Source organism: Spermophilus citellus (assembly GCF_964194105.1).
Source record: "Spermophilus citellus genome assembly, chromosome: 7".
In the NCBI taxonomy this organism is placed as follows: domain Eukaryota; kingdom Metazoa; phylum Chordata; class Mammalia; order Rodentia; family Sciuridae; genus Spermophilus; species Spermophilus citellus.
In genome coordinates, this window is record NC_138188.1 from 70,485,869 (window position 1) to 70,511,520 (window position 25,652).

General features: G+C 31.9%; 1 protein-coding gene across 1 annotated transcript in view; it reads left to right on the forward strand.

Moving 5' to 3' along the window:
• NAALADL2 (N-acetylated alpha-linked acidic dipeptidase like 2) overlaps nt 1-25,652 on the forward strand; it is a 961,526-nt gene that overhangs the window by 434,771 nt on the left and 501,103 nt on the right. Inside the window, exon 4 of the mRNA XM_081302331.1 lies at nt 13,783-13,902. Coding sequence (XP_081158457.1) covers nt 13,783-13,902 — 120 coding nt within the window. The remainder of the gene's footprint in view (nt 1-13,782; nt 13,903-25,652) is intronic.

The following is a 25,652-nucleotide window of genomic DNA, read 5'->3' on the forward strand; positions in this document are numbered from 1 at the left end:
AATTATATTATTTGCATTTTGGGCTTTGAAGAGGTACAATCTCACTGACAGAAATATGAGCTTGGAACAGTTTTTCAATGTTGAAAATAATTTAGTATTGTATTCGTCTCTCTTCTCTAGTGCTATCCACCCTCTGACAGTGATACACAAATGTGAAATAAATGACTGTGAACATATATGCTACCAATTTTTTTGAGCTGTGCCTACATTCCTGGATTCAATATGACCTTCTGTCTGTGCTCTCATCAGTTCTGTTCACAAACCAGTTGACTTAAGAAGAATAATTCCATATTGCTACCTTCTTATTTGATTAGTTTCAGTGTGTTTAAAGTAGATTTCCCCCTATATTTAAAATTTAATCAGAAGCATTATGGAGGAGGAGGAGGAAAAAGAGGAGGAGCAAGAGGAGGAGGAAGAGGGGGAGGAAGAGGAGGAGGAAGAGGAGGAGGAGGAGAAGGAGGAGGAGGAAGAGGAGGAGGAGGAGGAGGAGGAGGAGGAGGAGGAGGAGGAGGAGGAGGAAGAGGAGGAGGAGGAGGAGGAGGAGGAGAAATATAACAAAACATATTTTCCATAGTTAAATCTTAAATCTTGTGAAGAGAAGTTACATTTTCTATGTGGGAAAATAGCCTATTTTATGGAATAAAAATCTTAAAACAGAGTAGTTGAATTTAAATAAGTGGGTAAAGTGTAATAGATAATTCTCTATTAGAATAAATGTGGCATTTTTAGTGAGAAAACATTTGAACATAGACTTTTATTTAAACCAGTTATTTCTAAAGATTCTAAACCACCATAATCACTATTTGTCAGAAAATTCTAATGCTTTCAAAGTGTCAGATTTGATTTAAAGCATAGCACAGAGTTAAGTAATATCGTAGTTTTCTTAGCAAAACATTGATTTTTCTTTTAGCAAATTTAATTTATATCCTAATATCTGTAAAATGTAAATACTTAAATAAAATAGTTTATAAATAAGATTTACTTCATTTTAGTAAGTTCCACAAATTCAGTCTTTTCAGAACTATAGAGTTATGTGGAAAAGATGGTCCCTATACTATTTCCAAAACACTAATTCAATTTATTTTAGAAGAAAAAATTTGTCATATTAGTTTCATGACCTTTGATTTTCTTGAATAAGTTTTCAACTCCTCCAACACCCTTAATAAGTTGAGTATCATTTATTAAATAAAACACCCTATGATTGATTATTAATTTATTATTCTTTATATTTTAGTTTGGTGTTGGAATGTTAACTAATATGGAATGTAGCCAGCTGGGTTTCATGTGCAACATTTAGGAAATATATATTAAGTGACTTGTATGCCAATCACAGAGGACACAGTGATAAATAAGAAAGTTTTTGGCTTTACCACACTCAACTAGCAAAATCTCCTAGGAGAAAAGGATTAAGAAAGCAATTATAAAATTTCATGAATTTAGCTGAACATGGTAGCACACACCCGTAATCTCAGCAGTTTGGGAGACTGAAGCAGGAGGACCTTGAGCGAGTTCAAAGCCAGTCTCAAGCAAAAGTGAGGTGCTAAGCAAGTCAGTGAGACCCTGTCTCTGAATAAAGTACAAAACAGGGCTGGGAACGTAGCTCAGTGATTGAGTGTCCTTGAGTTCAATACAGAATACCAAAAACAAAACAAAAAAATGTTGTAATGATTTATGTTGTTATGAATTCTCGCAAGTTATATAAATACACTAAGCTTCAGTTTTTCCATATATAAAGTGGTTGAAAATATCTATCAAATAAAAATATTCTGAAGTTAGACTGAAAACAATTGAAAAAAAATCTTAGTAAAATGTCTAGCACACGGACACCAATGGTTAAGTATTGATTTTTCCCCCATTTTAACATGTCAGACTATTTGTATAAGGTTTAATCCTTTTTATGACACACAAACACACATGCACATATACACACACCTTTGATAAACTTCCCAATAGCTGCCATTGCCTGTGAAACTCCTCTTGCTCTTATCTTCCTCTTGTAATCACACACCCTTTGCCTTTTGAGAAATTTCCCATTTTATCAATGCCCAGGCTTTCACTTCTATCTCAAATGCATACCGTTGTGGGGCAGGTCGCTCAAAAAACACACCAAGTCCCAATTTTGTCCAAATTGAAGAGTCTTTATTCCAACCAGCCGGGACTGCTTCCTATAGGACCATGTTGTCTCAGTAGAAGACAGCCTTGAGCTTCATCATTTCAGGGTATTTAAAGTAGCTGCAAGCAAGCAGGGGTACAGAAGCTGAATCAATCAGTTAGTGAAACAATGCAATGGGTACATTCATATTTCCCATGGGACTTTCCAGGTTGGCATAGCAGCAAGCAAGCAGAAGGGAAGTGATCAAAATGACTCTAGTTGAATATAAGAGAATGGTTATTAAGGTCTAGACAATCGTTCTCTGACAGGCTACATTGCCAAAGAAAAATGGGAACCAAAGAGAACAATTTTACATTGTATAAGAATTGTTATTTTGTGTTGCCAAGTATGCTATGCTAGGCAATTAGTAATGGGTACAGAGGCAGGGCTTTCCCATGGGAGAAGCATTTCTTACATGACAGGGAGTCTCAGGGTAAAACGTAGTCTGTTTGGTCATTGCCCATATAGCCTGACCCATAACACTACCTGATTTTTGTTTTCAGCCACCTAGCAAAACTTAAATTGTACATGTCCTACGACTTTAGAAGACTATGGAGAAGTATCCCAGTGGTATACTACAGCCAGTCAAGCTAACTCTTTCTTGCTGCTTGAGAGTTGATATTGTGCATATTTCTTAATTCTGCTCATTCCTGCCCCCAATTCCTCATGAACTGATGTCCTATTGGCATCTTGAAATCCACTTTATTGAGAATCTTTAAACCACAGAAACTTTCCACTGTTATATATAATGATTTCTTTTTTTGATCCCAGAGAACCATTTTATTAGCATACAGCTTCCTAACACTCAGCAAAAGCTAATGGGCTAGATTGTCAATATAGTATGGTCACGATATTGGGATGGGTGGACAGACCCAAAAACAATGCCACTGGGTTGAAAGTGAGAGTGCACTCAGACTCCACTTGCAATCAGTCCTCTACCTTTGCCATCTAGAGTCAAAGATATCCTCAAAAGTCAATCATACAATTCAAAGGAGTGGATAATTTCCTTTAGATGTAAAGGTCTGATGTGAGCAGATAAAATTGACGGTTATAATAGAGCTAGTGGAAGGTGAAAATGTAAGTTCATTTTGAGAATTCCCTCAATTTTTCTGTGAGATGTAAACTTTCTTGGGATACTTCTGGATCCTGGACTTTTTGACAAAACAGTATCTATTGATCTTTTTATGCTGCTCTTTAAACAACTGGGACTGACCCTCCAACTCTATTTGGACTTTCAGTGCAGACATTGACATTAACTCATTTCCCACCATATCTTCAGTTATGTCTTTGTTAATGGCTTGCTCCCTACATCACCCTGGAGATTAGATTGAGTTTTTTACAACTTCATTCTCAGATGCTTATCTCTGAAGTAATCATGCAGTTATTTTGTGTTTTGTAGGAGTCTTAGTCTTAGTTTGCCAGAGAAAGTGCAGCAAACATGTCTGAGCATAGGGAAAATAACAAAGTTGCAGAAATTCTTATGATCGATTATTATTGATATTCATGGAAATATAAATGGAGTAGGACTTCTTTTGCACTAATTTATTTTATATTTATTTATTTATTTACTTACTTATTTTTAAGAAAGACTCTAGATACAGTTTCTCTGTACTTCCATCATTACTAGGATTTGTCAAACAAATGGAATCAAATCTTTTTGGTCTATAAACATTCTTAAATCTCCTTTTTGGTTAAAAGCTGACAAAAAACCAATCCCCACTCTCAGCTTTATATCAGCTCAGATTTACCATCTAACATTTATTCTTTTCTTCATTGATGCATTTTCTAAAATTCTATCCTTATCTAATCCCCATACTTAAAAGAAAATCAATAACTTCTATTTCAAAATCCAATAGTCATGGTTTACTGTTTAACATGTCTGATGTCTTAGTTTCAATTGATAAGAGTTCTTTACTCTCTCAAAAACTTACAGCTGCCTAAAAATACCTTTCCCAGGCCAATTCATGGTTTCTCTTCAATTGGATATGAACTAGGCAATATCTGACATCCTTATTAAAGAATTCCTCATTACCCATACATTATTGTTTTTAAGGCATACCATAATTGAAAGTTTTCTCAACTGTTAATGTCTTTGTTTACTTTTTTGTCAATCTTGCAGAATATTAGAAGTGTGAAAGGTACCTTTTGTAACTCATTTCCCACCATATCTTCAGAAACTAAAATGTAGTCTGAAAAATGACATAATTCTCTTTAATACTCTCCTCCTTGGGCTTCCATAATTCAGTTTCCTCCTGTTTTTGATTGGTTTTCCTACATCTCTACATGTTTTCCATAATTCCTTTAATATATATATTATATATATATATAATATTATATTATAATTATATATATATATATATATATATATATATATATATATATATATATATATATAATTTTTTAAAATGAGATTCTGTTTGATCAATGGAAATGGCCAAAAGCGGAGATATTCCAGTTGACTGTGTTATTTTTAAAATGTTGGCCAAATAATATAAATGATAACCAGTCTCTAAGGAATACTTCATCAAATTCTGGAGAATTCTGGAACTCTTTATCAAAATCAGGAAGAAAAATATTTTCTTCCTTTATATTTCTTAATCCAGCATGCATTCTTATTCTAAACTTATACTATTTTTTCCTACTAACTTTGGAGACTCTATACTTAGAATATAAAAGTGAAATTTCATTTCAATTAGGTTAAATTTCTATATTATGAATATTTTAGGCTACTTTTCAGCTTTTAGATATATATGTCAGGTTATAAAATTAAAGACATTTTTAAAATTTATTAAACAATCTATGCTAAGGCAATTGGAAACTATAGTTTACCTTTTTTTTTCCTTTTTCTTTTTTTTTTTATTGGTTGTTCACAACTTTTGTTTGGAGGATCTGTCCAATGGTGAGAGAGGTGTGTTGAAGTCACCCATAATTATTGTGTTGTGGTCTATTTGATTCTTGAACTTGAGGAGAATTTGTTTTATGAATGTCGCAGCACCATTATTTGGTGCATAAATATTGATAATTGTTATGTCTTGTTGGTGAATGGTTCCTTTTAACAGTATATAATGTCCTTCCTTATCCCTTTTGATTAACTTAGTCTTGAAGTCGATTTTGATTGGCATTGCATTAAACCTATAGAGAACTTTTGGTAATATCGCCATTTTGATAATGTTAGTTCTGCCTGTCCATGAACAGGGTATATTTTTCCATCTTCTAAGATCTTCTTCTACTTCTCTCTTTAGGGTTCTGTAGTTTTCATTGTATAAATCTTTCACCTCTTTTGTTAGGTTGATTCCCAAGTATTTTTTTTTTTTTTTGAGGATATTGTGAATGGAGTGGTTGTTATTTCTGCTATTAAAATGTAGTCATTGTTTCATTAAACATTATATTTAGTATATCCATATTTTTTTCAGTTATTATATATATCACAGGAAAGAAAAGTTGACAAAATTGAGAAGTCATCTCTTTATCTGAAGCCACCTTATTATCCTTTCCAAAAATGACAGGCAAATAATTTAGTCTCAAATGCTGAGTTCAGTTGAGATATACAAATCTAATCCTCTATTTAGTGTCTCTGATTGGTTGCAAATCCATGTTAACTTCTTAGTACTTGTGCTACACTAGTAATGAAATATTTTAAACATTTCTGCAGTTTATGCCAACGCCTAATTGTTTTGGGAAACTATTTTGAAAAGGAATTTGAAAATGCGATGGTTGATTAGTGAGAGGAAGGAAAGCACATTGGTCTCCATGCTTGGTGCATTGAGGTCCTTATGATAATGTCCATGATGGAAAACCCTTGAGGGAACTTGACAACCAGAAGTACTTATAAAACTCTAACAAGCTCTGAACTTTTAACTCTTTATAAATATTGACATATTAATGCTTTTTAGAAAGAAAAGTGTTAAACATGGATAATCGTTTTGATTTTCCAAGTTTTTGTTTAACATAAACACTTTAATCTGAAAAGAATTCAAAAGGTAGATTATATTAGGTAATAATAAATCCTAAAGTAAAAATTTGTTTTTAGATGAAGAGTACTTGTGCTAATATTGTATTCTGTCATCAGTATGCTTGGGTTTATCGTTTCTGAATTTGAGTTGAAAAATGCTATTTTAGTCAAAGCAAGCTTTTCTAACATTCTGTACATTCTGAATCTCTCTTAGATAATAACTATGAGGGCTCAGAGTGATTGATTTGGTTGAAAATGTCAAGTCTGAATAATTTCAAAGCATTAATAATTTCATAAGCATGAATAAATTTTGCTACCTCAAGGTGGGAGAGAAAGAGCATTGAAGTGTTCTCTACTGTGGATTCCAAGTCATTCATGATGCGATTGCCCTAGGGACAATTCTCTGACTTAGTTACTTTAAATAACTGTTTCATTTGTTTTGTTTAGCTGACAATAGGAAACACAACTCTGCCTTTCTTTTACTTACTTGTAAATTGCTTCTGCTTAGGGTTGTCTTGCCATTCATGTGTAGATAGGAATGCAACTTTGCAAACTCTTGTGTCCCTGAAGCAAACAGCCAGTCCATTTGGTAATGTCATTAAAATTTTTGCTGCTGATATTATGAGAAAGCAAGGAAAAAATTATAACTTTCCTAAGAGTTTAAAATTTTCAGTTTCTATTTGGAAACAATATAAAGGTTTTTGTTTTGTTTTGTTTCACTTTTGCCTAAACTCTCATTATCTCAAGAGACACAGAGCATGAAAAGCATTGGGTGTTCTGAGCTTTGGGGGTTGAATTCTTGAGCTGGCAACTCTTCAAGCAGTTCTACTTTGCTTTGGTCATTTTATGTATTAGATATTAGATTTCCTTTGGAGACACTATGTCTCTGTTTTAGAATCGTTTAAAGCCCCCTAATCACTTAGCAAATATTCATTTATTATTGACTTCACACTGTTGTAGAATTTTGCTTGAGTCTGTCCAGTTACAATGATCCCACCCTAGTGGAATGTAAACATTGTAGAGACAGATAATCACCATAACAAAGAAGAAAATTATATTAATACATTGTATGTACAGTTAGTTATAGTTAAAAGTTGAAACATAATTTAGCAAATAAGAGCAGAGTGAGGGGGACAGAAAATATTTTCATGGGTGGCATGGCTGTAGTCTTGAGTAGGATGTTCATAGTTGGCAAAACTGGACCGCTGAAATTGGAGGGAAGATGTGCATATATGGCAGAGGGATGAGTCAAATGGATCTGGGGGAAAGTGGTGTATTTCTAACCAGTGATAACAGCTAAAGTCCATATTCCAGCAGACAGTGTGCCTGGCACAACCAGCTTCTGGGGTTGAACTGGCAGGATTGGACCCAGTGCAAAATGAACATTCAGGATCTCTTGTTCAAAAATTCTTAACAATGTCAAGGCAGTGACAGGAGAACATTAAGTTAGGCAGGGTTCCCTTGTGAGAACAGGCCCCTGTGCAACTGCCTAGGTCACAAGTCCCTGAAGCCAGCACTATAGAAGAGAGGAGGTCGCAGAGCAGTGTGGAGAGCATTAGAGTGTGCAGGGCATTAGAGGCCATGTAAATAATCAACTTTTCTTACTATTAACATTGGAACTCACTGAGCTAATACACTGCTGTGTATTGGTGTCATCATTGCACTAAAGAGAACTCAGAGATCCAGAAAAGTTCATTTACTAACCCAAGGTTAGATTGCTAGAATTTTTTTTTTTTTTTTTTTTTTTGTAGAATCAGTCTCTTAACATCTGTGTTATCATCAAAAGAGCCACTGCCTTTTCCATTTACCTTTCATCTTCATACCTACCATACCTGCTTGCTTTCTGGCAAAGGTAGAATTGATGATAATGTAGGTGCATATCATATGTGGAGTCTAGACTATAGACTGTCTATCTTTGAATTTTCTAGTATTTAGTAGAGGTGTCACTGTAAATATGTTACCTTATGTCTCTTTTCTTTAGTTTCCTTGTATTTAAAATGAGGATGAGGCTCGTAACCTATCTCTTTGAACTTTTATTGTGATTAAAGGATAAAATGAATAAATAATACTTGGAATAGTGCTGAATATATAGAATGCACTCATTAAAATATTTATTTTTGGTAGTGGTGGGACTTCAACTCTCAGTCACTGAGGACAAGATCATGTATTGGTTCATTAATTATTTATTTCTTTTCATCAGCTTCCCCTAGTTAACTTTAACAAGTCTCCCCCCTTTTTAGGCTCCAAACAAAAATCTCTATATGTGATTTATAACCCTATTTTTCAGCATCAACGGCTGTGTTTGGATGTGTGTGTGTGTGTGTGTGTGTGTACCTATATCCGTTCATTCATTCACTCACTCATTTTATTGTGTGTCCACTATGTGATAAGAACTTAGGTGCAAAAGACAAAAAATGACTGTGACCAGTTTGTGAAAAAATCATATGTTGCTCTGGAATATATAAGCACATATCTATTCCATAGCAACATATGCTTTTTTTGGTAAGTAAAAAAGTCCACCATCATTTTTTAAAATTTCTTTACAATCTATAGCTAACTCATTTTCAACAAAAATTTAGCAATCAGACATGAACAATGTGGAGCCACTATATATAACTTTATGATATAAGAGTAATTTTATGATAATAGCATTTTTGAGCTAGATTTAATGTTTCTTTCTCTGTAGAAGTATTGTTATTGACATTTAGAAAATAAACCTTAACAAAAAAAGCAAATTATCTAATGAAGGAATTAGCAATTCTTATTTATTTTTCATATGCGTATGTGAGCTGTTTTTAACAGTTGAGACCACTCAATTTTAAAAATTCTTATTTATGTTTCTTAGTTAATAAGGTAGACAATTTATTTCTTGGCAATATTTCCTCTAAAATTTTATTTACCATCTGAAAAAAATTTGTTTTGTAAATTGAAATTCTAATTAAAGATCAAAAGTTTCATTAGTGGGAAATTTCATATTAGAAGATAACAGGATTATCAATGGTGCAGAAATAAATGTAAGATAGGAATGTATGCTTTTATTTCTACTGTATCACGTAAGTTAAGAAAATTTGACACAAAGTATCTTTGAATTCTTATGCCTTATTTATGTTTCTACAAAGGCACAAATTTAATATTCCCATTTTTCCTTTATCACTAATGATAGGTACTTTTATTTTTCATTTGAATTACTTTATCATAATATTTTCCCCTGATTTAAAGGAGACAATCTTTCAATAACAAAATCTAAAGTTTCTTCTGCAAACAAAAACAATGTCTGAAGCTATTTTTTATCAATTTCTAAATAACATTGTTTTTACCAATATATAAATCATACTATAGAGAATAAGAATTTTATGATATAAAAAATCTATACTTTAGGGCTCCTGTAAGAATTGAATTGTGCCCCATCCCCATCAAAAATACATACTTTGTATCCAAATCCCCTATATGACTGTATTTGGAGGTGGGACCTACAAGATAGTAGTTGAGGATAAAGGATGTCATAAGGGTGGTACCCTTATCTGATTGGATTAGTGTCCCTATAATGAGACACGAGTGGGGTGTGGGTAGCACATGCTTGTAATCCTAGCCCCTCAGGAGACAGAGGCAGGAGTATCTCAAGTTCAAAGCCAGCCTCAGCAAAAGTGAAAGGCTAGGCAACTGTATGAGACCCTGTCTCTAAATAAAATCCAAAATAAGGCTGGGAATATGGCTCAGTGGTTGAGTGACCCTGAGTTCAATTCCTCGGTTATCCCCCCCACCAAAAAAAGACCAGAGGGCTTAGTCAAGAGCAAGAACTATTTTCTTCTCTCTTTCTCCCCCCAATTCCCCCACCCCCATGTGGGTGTGGGTGGGGATGAGGGGGTTGTCCAGGAAGAGAGCCCTCACCAGAAACGGAATTGGCCAGACTCTTGATCTTTTGAGTTCTCAGCCTTAAGAACTATGAACTGATAAACTTCTGTTGTTTAAGCTACCCACTTTGTGGTATTTTGTAATGCAGTCTAAGCACAGGAAGACAATCTAATTCTTGGAGATTCTGGTTTGATAGTCGTTGGGTGAAATAAAGAATATGTGATTTTAACAAGAATGCTTGCTCTTGAGGTGGACTTGGTATGTTTAACTCAACAGTGCTGTTGGAGATTTCTTCTTCAGTGACTGCCAAGTGTTCATTGTCCTTGGTAAAATAGCCTCCTGGAAGGTCTCTGAAGAAAATCTGTTCCACTCTTGAATTAAAGTCACAGAACTTGGACAGATTATTTCATCTCTCTGAGGCTCACCTTCCTTATCTCTGAAATGGTGACAGTGTTATCTGAGAAAATGGCATATTATATGCACAATTCCAGCATATGGGAGAAACTTATTAAATGTGTTCTTATTCCTAGGCGCAGTATGTTTCCAACAATTCCGAAGCTTGATCTATTACATTTCCTCATCATAAGATCAGAGCCCTGTAAACAAGTCATTGATAAACAATGTCTTTGTGTAAATTATTTGCTTATTTGAGCATTTCATGGCACTCTTATCAAACAAAAGATAACCCCTCTGAATTGGTTTCAGAGGAGTAAGATGAAGGAAGTCAAATTTCTATGGTTTCTATTTAACTATTTTTGTGATTTATGTCACTTAAATTAAAAACCATGGAGCCACTGATAAATGGAATGTCAGCTTTTAATGTTTTGGTTTTTAGTCTTTGCTAATTGTATGGTTGATGATTTCTTCTAATTGCATATTTTACCATACACAGAAGGTAATTGTATTTTGACCTGAATTTTTAAAGTGTGCCAGTTTTCTGCTTAGCTGTTTAAACGTAGCCTATTACCCTTTGGTATTATCCCAATATCTTGATTTCTTTTTTACATGGGATCAAATATTATTCTCTTTTTATTTGTTGCTATTTTTTCCAGTTATTTGTTCCTAATTCAAAAGTTAATGTATAGAATTTTAATGAAAAAGTAACACAAAGAATTTTTAATATTTGTCTCTGGTTGAAAAAAAATTAAATAAAGAAGAGACTAAGTTCCATTTCACTCTACCTCTCAGAAATTCTCATTGGAAAAACTATGGTGCACAGAAGTTAAATATCTCAATAAATACCCAAGTACTTAGGTTCTCATAGAGACCATGAGGGTATGACTCAATCCCTGGCATTTGGACATAAGTTAAAAATAGTACTCTAACTAGTTGACTGGATGATTTTCTGGTATGACAGAACAAGTACAATAAGAATAGGTTTTCTGTAGCAAATAGAATATGCAGAAATAAATGGGTTGTCATTTTATCATATCATTGAATATTGATTTGTGCTTCAGAAAAATTCAATGTGTATTCTTGCAGCTGTGATTTTCAGTTTGCTTGAAGGTAAATAGGAAAGATACATTTTTTTTATTGCCTGTCAAACACTGAGAACATTGAGATATTGAGACTTTTCTAATTATTGATTTTTAGTAGTAGCTCCAAATGGGTAAGACAAAATAGATTGATATAATGAAATCTGTATTGAGAAATACTTTTGTGAAAAAATGTCTCACATGCTAAAATAGTTTAATATGTTAACTCATGTTATTTATGGAAGATGAATTGAAGACCTCCTTCACGGAAATTATCATTGTGGATTCAAGCCATTGGTATTTTCTAATGCCATAAATATTTTTTTGTAGTTTTGGTAGTTTTGTGAGTGTTATATCTGGTGGATACAGCAAAAAGTCACAGTGTAGACTATATCCCCTCAAAGCAGTAAGATTTTTCCTCAAACTCTACTAAATATGAAAAATATGTTCATTAACATAACCAGCTGAGTAATGGCCCTGTTTTAAGATGCTGTCACTAAATCACAAATAATTAGTATGAAGCTTAGAAATTTGAAATGAAAAATATGAATTCTCTCATTTTTGCAATGCAATCATTAATATTATGTGATCATTTATTTAATCAGGCTTTTAAAATCATAGATCAACAGTTATTTATATGGTAATAACATCAGCAAACTCAAGAATTATATTAAAGGCAATGATTTAATCACATTTTAATAGGAAGAAAATTATAATGAAAAACCTTACTGACAGAAGCATTTTTAACAATTAGGTTTTTTTGGGGGGGCAAATCCACTTGAAAGTACAGCTTAACTTTTCAGAGATCTTGCATAAGATATGATCATTTCAGTTCAAGTCCAATGAGCCAACAGTGTATGCCAGACACCTAGATGAGGAGTATGTAATGGGTCCTTCATCAAGGAATCTCCCTGTGCTGGAACTGAAACTGGCAGATGGAGATATATATATATATATATATATATATATATATATATATATATATATATATATACACACACATACATATATACACACACATACACACACACACACACACAAAGGGACCAGTCCAGTTAAGGTCTTAAGAATCACAGAAAGAGATTACAGATTGCTCTTGGATTTAAAGTGGAGAAAGGTTATAAATAAGTAGGTAACAGAGAAAGATAATTCACAAGTAGTTATCATTTGAAACAGGCTTTGTTGTAATTAGTATTGTTTTTGCATACAAAAATGAATGTGATGGCAAAATAAATATGTCATGCCAGAAATGTTGTCTACCATAGATTTACCTATCTCAGTGGTATTCACATGTTGTTCTGGAAGCAGAAATCATTTTTGATATGAAACTTCTGTGGAAGCCCTTTGGATAAAACTGGTTGAAGTGCATTAGCTTTAGCTGAGAATGGTGGAAAGTTAGAGGTCTCAAGTATCCCTCTCCATTTCGTTTACTATTTATCACCAGTAACTCCTTTCATCAACATGTCTCTAGACATGTGCTGTAATTTGAAACAATGTATTATGATTGCTGGAATGCGTAACAAGTATTATTTTAATAACAGAAAGTATAGTTGAAAGAAGTCATTTTGGCTAATGGAAATATCTGTGTGATGGACCCTATAGGTTGGTATTTTTCAAGGAGTAGAAAAGGGCTAATACACCAGGGGACTGCTATTAGATCTTGAGAAGGTTGTGAATCTTTTTACATTACAGAAATATAATAATGAGTGATATTGACATAGAATAGAATATATCTATAGGTATGGGATAGTAGGAATTATAACTGAAATGGTAATTTGGGACAATATTCTAAAGTATTGGAATAATAGACAAGTCCATGTGCTAGTATAGCTTGTATTCTGCACAACTGTATCATTCATAGCCGATCATCATGTGGACAATCTGAGCAACTATGCACAATGATTGTGCAATTGAAGTTTTTGCACTTCATCTGGATAAAATGAAGTATCACAGTTGAATTTCTTCAACTCTGAGAATAATATAATCCTTGTTGAACCTAAAAAAAATAATCTTCAATATTTTGTAAAATTACTCAAATTCCAGAAACATGAATGTAAAACAAACCAAACTTTATGGTCTCTTAGAAGAATATATTAAGTTCTTAATTTCTTTAGGAGAGAAAGAGCAAAACAAAAATGACTAACATTCTTTCCTCAAGTGACCAGAATAATTGTTAATAGCATGACAGAAATAGAAAAGTTGTATATTTCATAATTAGGATCAGGTAAGAGACAGAATGAGTTCTTTTTGATTCTTTCAATTACTGCACATAATTTTACCATATTAAACATCAATTTGTCTGTAATTATTACTCCATAGCCCAAACTTTTTCTTTTTTTTCTCTCTTTCAGGCTGAAGTCATTGATGTGAGTTATGGAACAGCAGATGATTTAAAAATGATTAAAAAAGTGAAAAATATAACAAATCAGATTGCACTCCTGAAATTAGGAAAATTACCTCTACTTTATAAGGTTGGTCCAATGGTAGTTCTTTTGTTTTAGGGTGAATACTTTTTGTTTGTTTGTTTGCTTTGTTGGAGTCATGTGCTTTTGAGAGTATGGAGTGTGTGTGTGTGTGTGTGTGTGTGTGTGTGTGTGTGTGAGAGAGAGAGAGAGAGAGAGAGAGAGAGGCACAAAAGGTCATAGATTGTCACAGGAAGATGACTTTTTCCAAAATAGAATATTCTAAATGAAGTGATTTATATTCTTAGTCCTTAAAACAGAGGTTACCTTAAGCTGGGCCTTGGTGAGTTTGTGGGACCTTGATAAAATTAGCGTGCTCTTCATAATAGCACCTGTCTGTAAAGGAAAACCACAGCATCCTCTTCTCATGACAAATGTGAAACTTGTAATCTATTATCCAAACTGACTAATTACCTTTTGCTTCATGTTACACAAGTATCTAGTTGATTTATACTCTGTAGTGATTGATTTTGTCAACTGTATAACTTCACAGTTACTAACTGTGCTCAAGAATTTAATTAAAATATAATAGGCTAAGGAGAAGCAGAATTTTGATTTATTTTATTTAAATAGAAGTTTATTAACACTCATCCTCTAGATGCATTTACATAATTAAAGCAGCTCAATCTTACTATCTGATAATGAAGCACCACAATAGAGAGCTATGGCTGCTCATTCTTACCTCACTTCCTTTTTCTATTTAAGAAGAATGGTCAATGTAGTCATATCACTGGAAGTCTCTGGTTCTGAAGATAAATTAGATTTCTCCTCATTCAATCTTAAATGAGCTTTGCTAATTCTCTGGTCCAGAAATGTTTCCAGAAATCTCTTGGCACATTGTATTAGGAAAGAAGAGAACATTCTGTACCTATTTTTAATTGTAGTTCAAGGATGTCCTTTCACTTAAATCTGATAGTGTCTGATTATATATAAGTGGCCAGAATTTTTAAATATTCTTGAAAATAAAATACAAAATGAAATTATTATTTCCTATTGCATAATTTTTCTAATATATTAAATGCCTTAAAATAATCATATTTTAATCCAGCACTCTCATATTAAATGTATTCTATTCTGGGAAGGGGAAAGAAATGATAAACAATCATGATTAATGATGTGACCAAATATTAAAAATTATGCTACATTTGTCCTGCTAAATACCACACAGCTATTAAAAGTAATAAAGTAAAAATCATCATAAATCAAATAAGTTATAAAGAGAACATTTACAATAAATAATGACTTTATTATTATTGCCTCTGACAGAAACACTATTATGATATGGGATAGATATTTTTCTAAACATGTTTTATATGTTATCACATTAACATTCACAATAGTCATAATGTCGAAGTGGGGGCTATTATTATCTTCAATTTTCAGATGAGGTAACTAAAGTAGAAAAGTGATGACTAATTGACTCAAAAGACAGAGATGTAGTTAAAGGAAACTCTCAGGACTTCTACCCAGGAAGGCTTATCTCAAATCCTGAGTTTTTAAGGCCTGTGTATGTTTTGGTGGTAGTGATGTGGTGCTGGTGGTGGTGGTGGTGCATTCGTGTGTGCGTGTATTTTGCTACAGAAAATCAGTATATAGGTAATCAAGATGATAAATTAGAATTTTTTAACTGATACTCTAAGGTACAGAGTGGCATGTCAAAATCTGCTACCAAACATCAATATTTCAAATAAAATAACTAAAAATAGATAGAAATATTGCTAAGTCCCTCACTCATAGCTGGGATATAAAAGGTCTTGGAATTGAAGGGCAGAGGTTTTATGGAGAGATGTATAGAAGCTTCCACTGCACCACTGGGGATAGGGGCTTCAGTGGAACACATGATGGGCTTAACACCTATTTCCTGCAGTGTGGAATACAGGGTAGACTGATGGATACATCTACTTGAAAAATCTAAAGGTAAGAGATTAGCTTGCTAAGGTGCTAATAAATGAGCATAAAAAAGTATCAGTGTTGGGTTGGCCTCTGTCTCTGAGTTGGCAATAGAAAAATATCCATGTATTTCTAGTAGGTCAGATGGAGCCACATGACAGAACCAGTGTCATCTACTTTCATTCTTGCCACTTGGATTGTTGATGCATAAGTCAGCCACAGGGCACATTAGAATTGCATTTGTTCCCATCAAGGAAACTACAATAGAGGCTGCTTCAATTAATTCACAATGTATCCACAAGCCCCAAAAGCTCTCTGGGGCTCACAGATATTTTTATCTGTGAGCCCCAGAGAGCCTGTAGCTCTCTTAGGACAGGAACAGTACAGTCAGAAAAAAATCATACCCAATGAAGCTTTTAATATTTCCCACCCCATATACTAACTATATTCCTGTCCCTCCAACACTAGAGGGAATTTTAAAATGATGAAATTTTAAATGAAGGGTACAGATTTGAGACATTCTAATTACTTAAGACTGGTAACTCAAATTGATTATAGGGCTTTTATTGCCAATAATCATAAAAATAATGGGAAGGTCCAAGTTGTCTTCTAGGATTTAAGAGAAAAAATATGTTCCTGTTTGAATATTTTTAGAGGGTGCAGTGTTAAACAAAGTGTCATTGCTTTGGATATAGACATATTACACAAAGCCCTGCTTGTTCAACCTATCATTACTATAATGTGTATGTTAGGGGATAATTATATAATTGGGTAGGTAGAATTATGAATGAGTTGACTTCTTTTTATTTTTCTGCATTTATAATTATTCTAAATGATTGTGTATATATTTTGTAAGCAGAAAGCATGACTTTAAAATTTCAAGTTAACAAATTTTAAAAAAATCAAATTAAAATAAGACCTTAAAAAGTTTTTTTTTTCCTAATAGTGCTTATAGGCCAATTATTCAAAATCCTAACACCAAATATATAATGGATTAAAATAAAGCAACTTTCTTTGTGTTAGTTTCAGAGGATACTTGTATTATGAAACCCTTTGATTAGTTATGAAGTAGTGTTTTATATGGAATAGGAAACAAAAGAACCTGGTAATATTTTCCTGATAAACCTATGAATAAGTTTAACAAAGCACTGTGTGCAGAATCTCCTTCCAGACAGAGCCTTGCTAAACACTCTTCACTATCTTCTTGACAGAGGGACAGGGCATACTAAAGCTTTGGGGTTGTATGTACATTAGTACTGAATCTATTAATACACATTCACATGGTAAAGAAAAAAAGAAGCTTGGATCAGACAGGATTCTAGAGCAAAATTTCTGCTGAGCTTGCCTCACCTGTCCATCAAGTATATTCTGGGTCTGAAATTCAAAGGTGAGGTCATACAATTAACATTAAAAAGGCATAGAACTAAGTGATTTCTTTGTGAATCACAATTGTTAATTATGATTCTAAATGAACATTTGGTATGGGAAAGTGCAGCTGAATGGGTAAAGAGAAAAGTTAATCTTATTTTAGCTGAGCAGTAGTTACTAAATCACAGTTCAAAAAGGAATTTGGAAGGGAATCTGTGTATCTAAGATAGGGAGGGCAAAGAGGAAGCATAATTGGTACATTAAATTATCTCCTAAAATGAATAGAAAATAACCTAGAGCTGAGAAGGAGATCTTTTTAGTTTTATCATGAATTCCAAAAGTTAATTTAATTTCATTGAAGTGATTGGTGAGAAAATACCCCCACTGTGTGCCAGGAAAGGTGGAACACAGTGGCATTTAGATATATGCCTTGATATCCACATATATTGCTGCAGAGAAGTCAAATGAGTTCTCTGGAGCTCTATGCTAGTTTGCTGTAGCTTAAACTATAGAGGACAGGCTTTGGGTTCATTTTAGGTTTATATTTATAGTAGTTTATTTTAAGGGTAAGTACTTTTGTTTCTTTAAACTTTAGGGCAAAATGGTCTTTTATTTGTCATAATGGACTCAAATTTCTCTCACTGACATTATGAAACATAGTAATGTGGACCCTGAGACCTTCATAAGTTCTTAAATTTCTAGAAAGAACTCTCCCATGAAATTTATTTTTATAAAATGCAATAAAATTTGACATTCTTCTTGTGACCATTTTTATAAAAACAATAAGAAAAATATTGTAAACTCTATGACAACTAGAAATACATTAAATCTTACTGAAAAGTGAAGTCTACACCATTCTCTAATTTCTACCACACATTAGTGCCATGTCTAGGAGTCAATTTTGTATGCAGTAAAATCACAAATGAATGTATCTTAATCAGGCCATTTGTGCATTGTGAAATTACACAAAACTCCACAAATGCTTTTACTATTTTATATATGGAATAATGCACACCACATTCCTAGTGCTGTCATATCATAAGATATAAAAGATTGGTTAATTTTTTCATTATTTTAATACACACTTGTAACCCTATAAGATTTTTTGATGATACAGAAATCAAGGAGATATTTTTAGTTTCTTGAGAACAAAGTATTTTCTATCTATTTATCAGGTAATGTTTTTATCTAATCATAAATAGGAACAATGAAGAGAAATGCCTTTTAGATCTGTGCCTATGTTGTTCTAAATATTTGGGCACTGTATGACTTATCACAGGTAAGCCCAGAAATCATGTTTAAATGGGAAAGCCTTTGAGAAGAGTCTGGGGAAAAAGAAAAGTGGGAAACAAACAATTTCTATGTATTTCTCCTGTTAAATATGTAGATTACTTACTATAAATTAGGAAGGAGTTGTATTATTTAAAGAAAAGACAACTTCATATTATTTGAATTTTAAAATTAATCCAAAAAATGATTAAAGTTTAAAACATGATCTGATGGTTGAGAAAATATCTATAAATATTGATTACATATTCTGAATATTCAAAGATTGGACAACTGGAAAAATATTATGAAATCCAATAGTTCTGATAAAGTTAGTAGTGAGTAGAGTGCCATTTAAAATTAATTTTCATGAAACATTTCCATACTTGTCAAATTAGCTGAACTATGAGTTTCATTTACTTCAATTTCCTCTTATTTCTGAAAACATTTGTTTAATCCCTATGATAATCGCACTCAAAAGAATTGTTGTTTCCTTTGTTCCAGTTGACAAAAAGCAACATTTACTCTATGTCACAGAAGTTTAGATATAGTTGAACTCAAATTTATTTGCTCAAATTAAATTATGTATGTATTTATTTAATATAAAAATGTTGTGTCTAAAATAAAGTTCTTGATAAAATGCTCATGATGTGTGATACATACATATGTGTGTGTATAATGTTTATGTGTGTGTATATATACATATGTATATGTGTGTATATATATATATATATATATATACACATTACACATACATATATACAGGGCATATAAATAGACAAACATACACATAGTGAGGCTAAGAAGTTATGGTAGAAAAGAAAAATAGTTTTCCTGTTAAAATGTTTGGTATATCACCATTTTCCCTGCTATGGAGGAACCTAGAAGATCTCTTTAAGTGGCATTCTCTGAATATTTTAGATAATATTCAGAGAATATGTTTAATTAAACAATGTTTAATTCTGTGTCATTGAATAATGCTTTTAGGTATGATTCTGTATATGAAGAAAGACTTGCTTCCTTATTTCTTAAGACAATTTTTGATGGCATTTTGTGAACAAAAGTGAAAAGCAAACATTATCCTGATTCTTTGAAAGGATATGCTTGTTCACTGAATTATTTAATAAGGCACTTCATACCCAATTCTCAGAAGTAATTACAAAAGACCAATAACCTCATATATTGTAATTCTAAGACTGAAGAACTTTTCTGTTTGTCATGGGAAACATGGCCAGCTTCCGGACACAAAATCACAAAACAATAGTTTAATGAATTTTAAAGTGAAATCTGCTGTTTTCTTGTTCAGAGTTCTTCCCATTTTCCACTGACTCACTTAAGTTACTTTTCAAATGAGTTATACCAAATATTTCTATATCTTCAAAGTTATTTTTTGTTTAAATATGACTTTGATCATAAAGTTACATTGAAAAGATTTTACACTATGCCATTATCTGCCACTTAGCAATCCAACTTTAGGAAAGCCATTGTAGAGCAAGAATAAATAATCAAATGCCTCACATTCTATTTCTAATATCAAAGTATATTTCGTGGCTTCAAACAAAACAGAAATGAGTATACAAATCCTCAAAGTTTATTACAAATTAACCACATAATTTAGAAGTCATGCATACTTTTAACCTACATGATAATCTAATTTAATTATGTATTTGGACCATTTGAAATATGAAGTCACAGCAAGTGACATCATGTTAGAAGGGTTGATTTTGCATATAGTTAGCTTAAATACTCTTTAAGTATTCATGTAAGTTTTAGAAGAAGAGAACTGGAGAGAGTGGGAGGGGAAAAAAAGAAGGAAGAAAAACAGGGAGGGAGGCAGAGAAATAGGAGTTAATCCTTTCCAATTTAACTCCTAAAGCTACACAATTTCCAGATTTTTTAAAATACGTATTCCATGTTGTTTTAAAAATTGAAACAATAAGCTCTAGACATATATTAAATTTTTGGTAACATATAGTCCACACAGGACTCACCAAAATAACTGCTATGGTATGCTATGATAATACTGACCTATTCTTTTATGTTTTATCCTTTTGCCCATTCCTTCTGTTTTGCAATTATTACATCATTTCTGCTGTTGATAAGCTTCCCAGTCCTCCCAATTTTTTTTGTACTTGCTCTGGGCTCTACAAGTAGCTTTTTTAAAATGGTGAAACACAGCATTATAGGATGCCCAAATAGTATAAATAAACTGAAGTTAAAGTTTTTCTTTCTACTTGATGGTAATGTGACCTCTGAATGTTGTCTAGTGAATCTAAAATCTTAAGTTTTTTTTTTTCAAATCTATACCATGATTAGAAAATAATCTCAACTCATGACATTATGTGAAGATTAAATCTGAAATGCATGCATGATAATTCTTTCATACATATTAGATAGTATTGTGATTATTACTAATTACTTAAATTCTAAAGAGGAAAGGGAATTTAATGATTTAATTACAGGGAAATGTGACAGTGTACTCAAATTTCTGAAACTGAACTGAAAATACTAATATGTTTATTTGATAAGTCAATTGCAGAAAATGTTTTCTCACATTTTTGCATTAACAATAAAGATTATGTTGGTACCATGTAGCATAATTTGAATCTTTGAATTATACAAAATAATTGAAATCTTTATTTATCCATGTGGAATGAATGCACAGGTAGGGAAATGAATGTTAACAGTAAAAATACCTTGACTTTTAATTAAAGATAAATATAATTGGTCATCTAATATAACAGTTCATGGTTTAGATTTTTACCTTGCTCAATTCTTTTTAGCTATAGATTGTATTGAGGTGATGAAATTATATAATATAAAGAAAATACTATTGTAGAAATTTAAAATACATTTATAGAGTAATAGTATAAATATGTAATATAACATTTAAATTTATCTTGAAAGTTGAGGTTCCATGTTTCATTCAAAGAACATCATTAAATTGCCTATCTCATAAAGTTATAATAAAATTAATTACAATAATACAGATAGGTACTTAACATAATGTCTAGCACATACCTAAGTGTAGGCTAATATTTAATTTAGTCATCCTAAATTTTTTCATCAGATACTGTATTTTCTCCTTTCCAAGTGGTTATCATTCTATGTGGTCAAAATCTAATATTATATCATTTTTTAATGGCATAAGCTCTTTCTTACCTGTTTTATTTTAGACATTTTAAAAATAATTATATAGTTGAAATTTGAACTTGAGATCTTCTAACATATTTAAACTTAGAATATCCTAAAACCAACTTGAGGGTGTCACATAATTCCCTGTACTTCTGCACTGATATTTTAAAAGTAAATGTAAAATTATATTTTAAAAGTAAAAAATGAATAAAACACTTGGTTCTATGGTATTTGTTATTCACTATATATGGCTATAAGTTCTCTTCTTTTTTTTTTAACCATTTCTTGAAGAAAAATTGATGATTATTATAATCTTGCCAAGGAAAACATTGGAAAAGAGTACTAAACACTATTTTAGGTTTTACTAATCTGTAGCTACAAAATATATAGGAACAGTTATATTAATTCTTGAGGTACACATTATTGAAAACTGAATATTTGAGAAAAAATTACCTCTCTAAAATTTATGCAATTAAAATTATAGCTATAGAATGCACTGTCTGGTTTTGAATTCGATGTCCCTTTTTTATGACAAATTAATGTTTAATAAGCTGTAAAACTTTATCTTACTATACTAGCATAAAATATTCTCACTTGAACATTGAAAACAACATATCCTCAATAAAATATTATTTTAATAGGTAATTATTTACATGTTAATTTATTGTCAAAATATTCATTATATAGCTTTTAACTGAAAATATATACTTGGTATGTTTATAGAAAAGCTGTTGGGATAGTTTTACAGCCCATACATATTATAGTTTTTATGAAAAGATTTTGTGGTTTTAATCATTAGGAGTTTGAAAAAAGCCTTTATATTACAGGTGAAAATTTACTTTTTATTTACTAGATTTATAATTCCAATTTTATTTTGTTTACATTATTTTATTTTTAATTTTGTCTCATATTTCAATTTAGGTTATGCGCAGAATCTCATTTAGTATAAAAATTTTTATGAATGTTCTTAATTCTAAATCCATAATTATTTAAATATAAGAATCAACTAATATCTAATTTTTAAACACTACACTAAATAATTCTAATCATTTTATCATAATCTAATATTTTAAATCAATTTTATATTCAAATTTTTAGAAAAATTGATTGGATTTTGTAACCTACAAAAATGTGTTTTATAATAATTGTGAATATCAGTCTAAATTCGTCTGCCATTTAAGAAAGAATCACCAGCAAATTCTTCTAAGAATATCCTGTTTAGTCTTCAATTTTCAGTTATAATTTTCTTCAAGTTTTAATCTAAGGCAGCTCCCTTCGAAGATAGCAAACTACATGGCAGAAAATGCTTTATATTAAAACAAACTTAAAGAGTTTGGGGTAAAGAGCAAGATAACTTTCATTGGAAACAAAGTGAAATTTGGCTATAAAGATCTTAATTTGAGTGATAGTCGACAAGAGAAATAAATTAAATTCATTTGTATTTTAAAAATATTCTAGCATGACTTACTAAATAATGTGAATGTTTTGCTTTTATTATGTCTGACTTCATAATTTTCACTAATTTATTACAAAAGAGATACAATCTATTTTAAAAATATACACCATACATAAATAAGGCAAATGCCTAGTTGTAGTCAGCACACAAGGGTGTGGTTTGCTTCTACATTCAGCCTGTAACACCCTACTGTATACACTGCTGAAGTGCATCTTTCTGACCCACATCAGGTTATGAGTGATTCACGCTTCATAAATCCTTCAACACTCAAACTCTGCTAAATTTATTTTGTCAAAATTTTTTAACAAAAGTAAATTATGTTTGGATAATAATGATTTAGTGGTGAGACTATTTGGGGTATGGATATTATATCTGGGGAAATGAGGCTAGTAGTAAGAAGAAGTAACTACACATTTGAATTCTTCATATAAAACATGCATGTTTTCATCAATTTTTTTTCATCTGTACTTATGACAAATTTCCTATGTCATATCCGATGGGTATAAAATCTAAACAGAAAAATGGAAGTTGAATTCCAGCTTTACCACTTAATTGCTATACCAAGACTTTTACCTCTATACTACTTTATTTTCTTCCTTGTAAAACCAGTTAAACAACAGTGTTGTCTTTGTCTTCATGTTTAATAAATGCTTGGCAAATGTTTATTAGTAATATTGCATATTATAAGTATGATAAGAAACAGCTCCTACTTTAGATATTTTTGAAAACCATAATTGCTTGAATAATATGTGTACATTACAGATACATTACCTCCTATAAATTGTCCTAATGAAAAAAAAATGCCTGTATCAGTAGGAATGGACATTGCTCTGAGTTAGGGTAAGTGCTTTAATCCATATCCTACATTTATCTCATGGGGGAATTAGGGTTATCATTCCAAAACCAGTGCTCTTTCTGTTCCCCACAATTGTTAATTATTTGTTAATAAATGAACTTCTACTTTAAGATAGCTTTGCTCAGACATTAATACCACTGTGTCTGCAACTAAACTGTTTTCATATTATATTCAAATGGTTCAGAATGAAAAAAGATACATAATGATAAAAGAAATGTGAAAAATTAATAACTTGTGAAATGAGATGACTGTTTTGTGAGTGTTCCTATAAGTTTTTGTTTCTGTTTTATTCTATAAAATAAAAATTTCAAAAAAATTGTTGGAGAGGGCACATAACTGGGATTCTCATTTGATACCTGAAAATGCCTCTAAGTTTTAGCACTAATTTAGCTCTTCCCCTCTTGCATGGGAGCTAATTGAGTGGTTACAAGGAATTCTCTACATTTGGACAGGATTTCTCATTTATGTGGAGAGTCTCAGTCAACTTCTGCTCTTAGTCAATCAGGCATACTAATCAGAAGATTCAGGTTTCCCGAATTAGCTGTCCAGAATTCAACTTGACTAAAAGGGTAGAAAATACCACTTGATATTCTCTTCGCAAATTGTGGTAAAAATCAACCTGTGGGGTAGATATGGTCATTACAGTGAAATCACTCTTCATCCAAATTGACTTTTTATCAGATTACTGTCAGCCAGGAATACATAGCCTCAGGCCCCTAAACAAAAGAATTCGGAACATGTATTGGTGTCCAATTTGTTCCCTACCAGAGTGCCTGGTGAAATCATAGGGCACTTGTATATCTGAGCTCGTTTATTATTACAGAAAAGTTCTCATTAACTTCTTCGAGAAAGTGTTGCCATTAAATCTTATTGTGAATGAGAAGAATTTGTAACTTGAAAATGTTTATGAATATTTCATAAGAATCGTCTTAGGGTGCATGCTTGTGTGGGATAGCCTGGCAAAGGTTGATAGATATGTGAAGTATTGTAATGACTTGATGGATGCCTATGGAATGTTTAATGGAAAAGTGCAGAGTGCCTGCTGGGCGGCTGTGAACATCTTCCAGTGTTGTACTGATTTAGTTGCCTGTTAAAATCCTTGCAGGGGAATAGCTTCTAATTAACGAATTGAAATAATAGGATTTTTTTTCTTATTTTAGATAAGCCTATAAGAAATATGTTTGGGACTAAAGTTCAGTGATTTTTTTTTCTTTCTTTTTATTAATACACATTTTAAAAATATATAGATGAAGAAAGTATTTCTGAATGAATAGGTATGCATTTTTCTCCCTCAGGTGGAGATTCTATATAATTGCATTTGCTTACTGCTTTGTTGTCTCAGAATCCCAAGAGAAGGTCACCCAATTTCAGTTACAGCGTAAGTAGTTTTGGCCAATAGCAACAAAGAAATACCACAAGGTATTTAGACAATATCATTAAAGAAAAATAACAAAAACAATAAGTAAAACAACTTACTGAAAAATAAACAAAATTGAAATCTTTCCCAGGCAATGTTAATTAGTAGATTATCAGGTTTGGTTTGGTTTGGTTTATTTAAAAATGAATAAAACAAACTGAGAAATGGTTACAAATAATCAGGGAATCCGGTAAGTGAGTTAAGTTTCTTATTTGTCAGTTATTAAATATGAAGAAAAGAAGGAGAAAGTGAAGAATAGCCCAGAATACGAAATGGAATGGGTTATAATTAGGACTTGAAAGAAGCTCTGAAGGAATCTCCATATTGCAGAGGTTGAGGGTATAAAATACGTAAGTCAAATATTTTCTTAT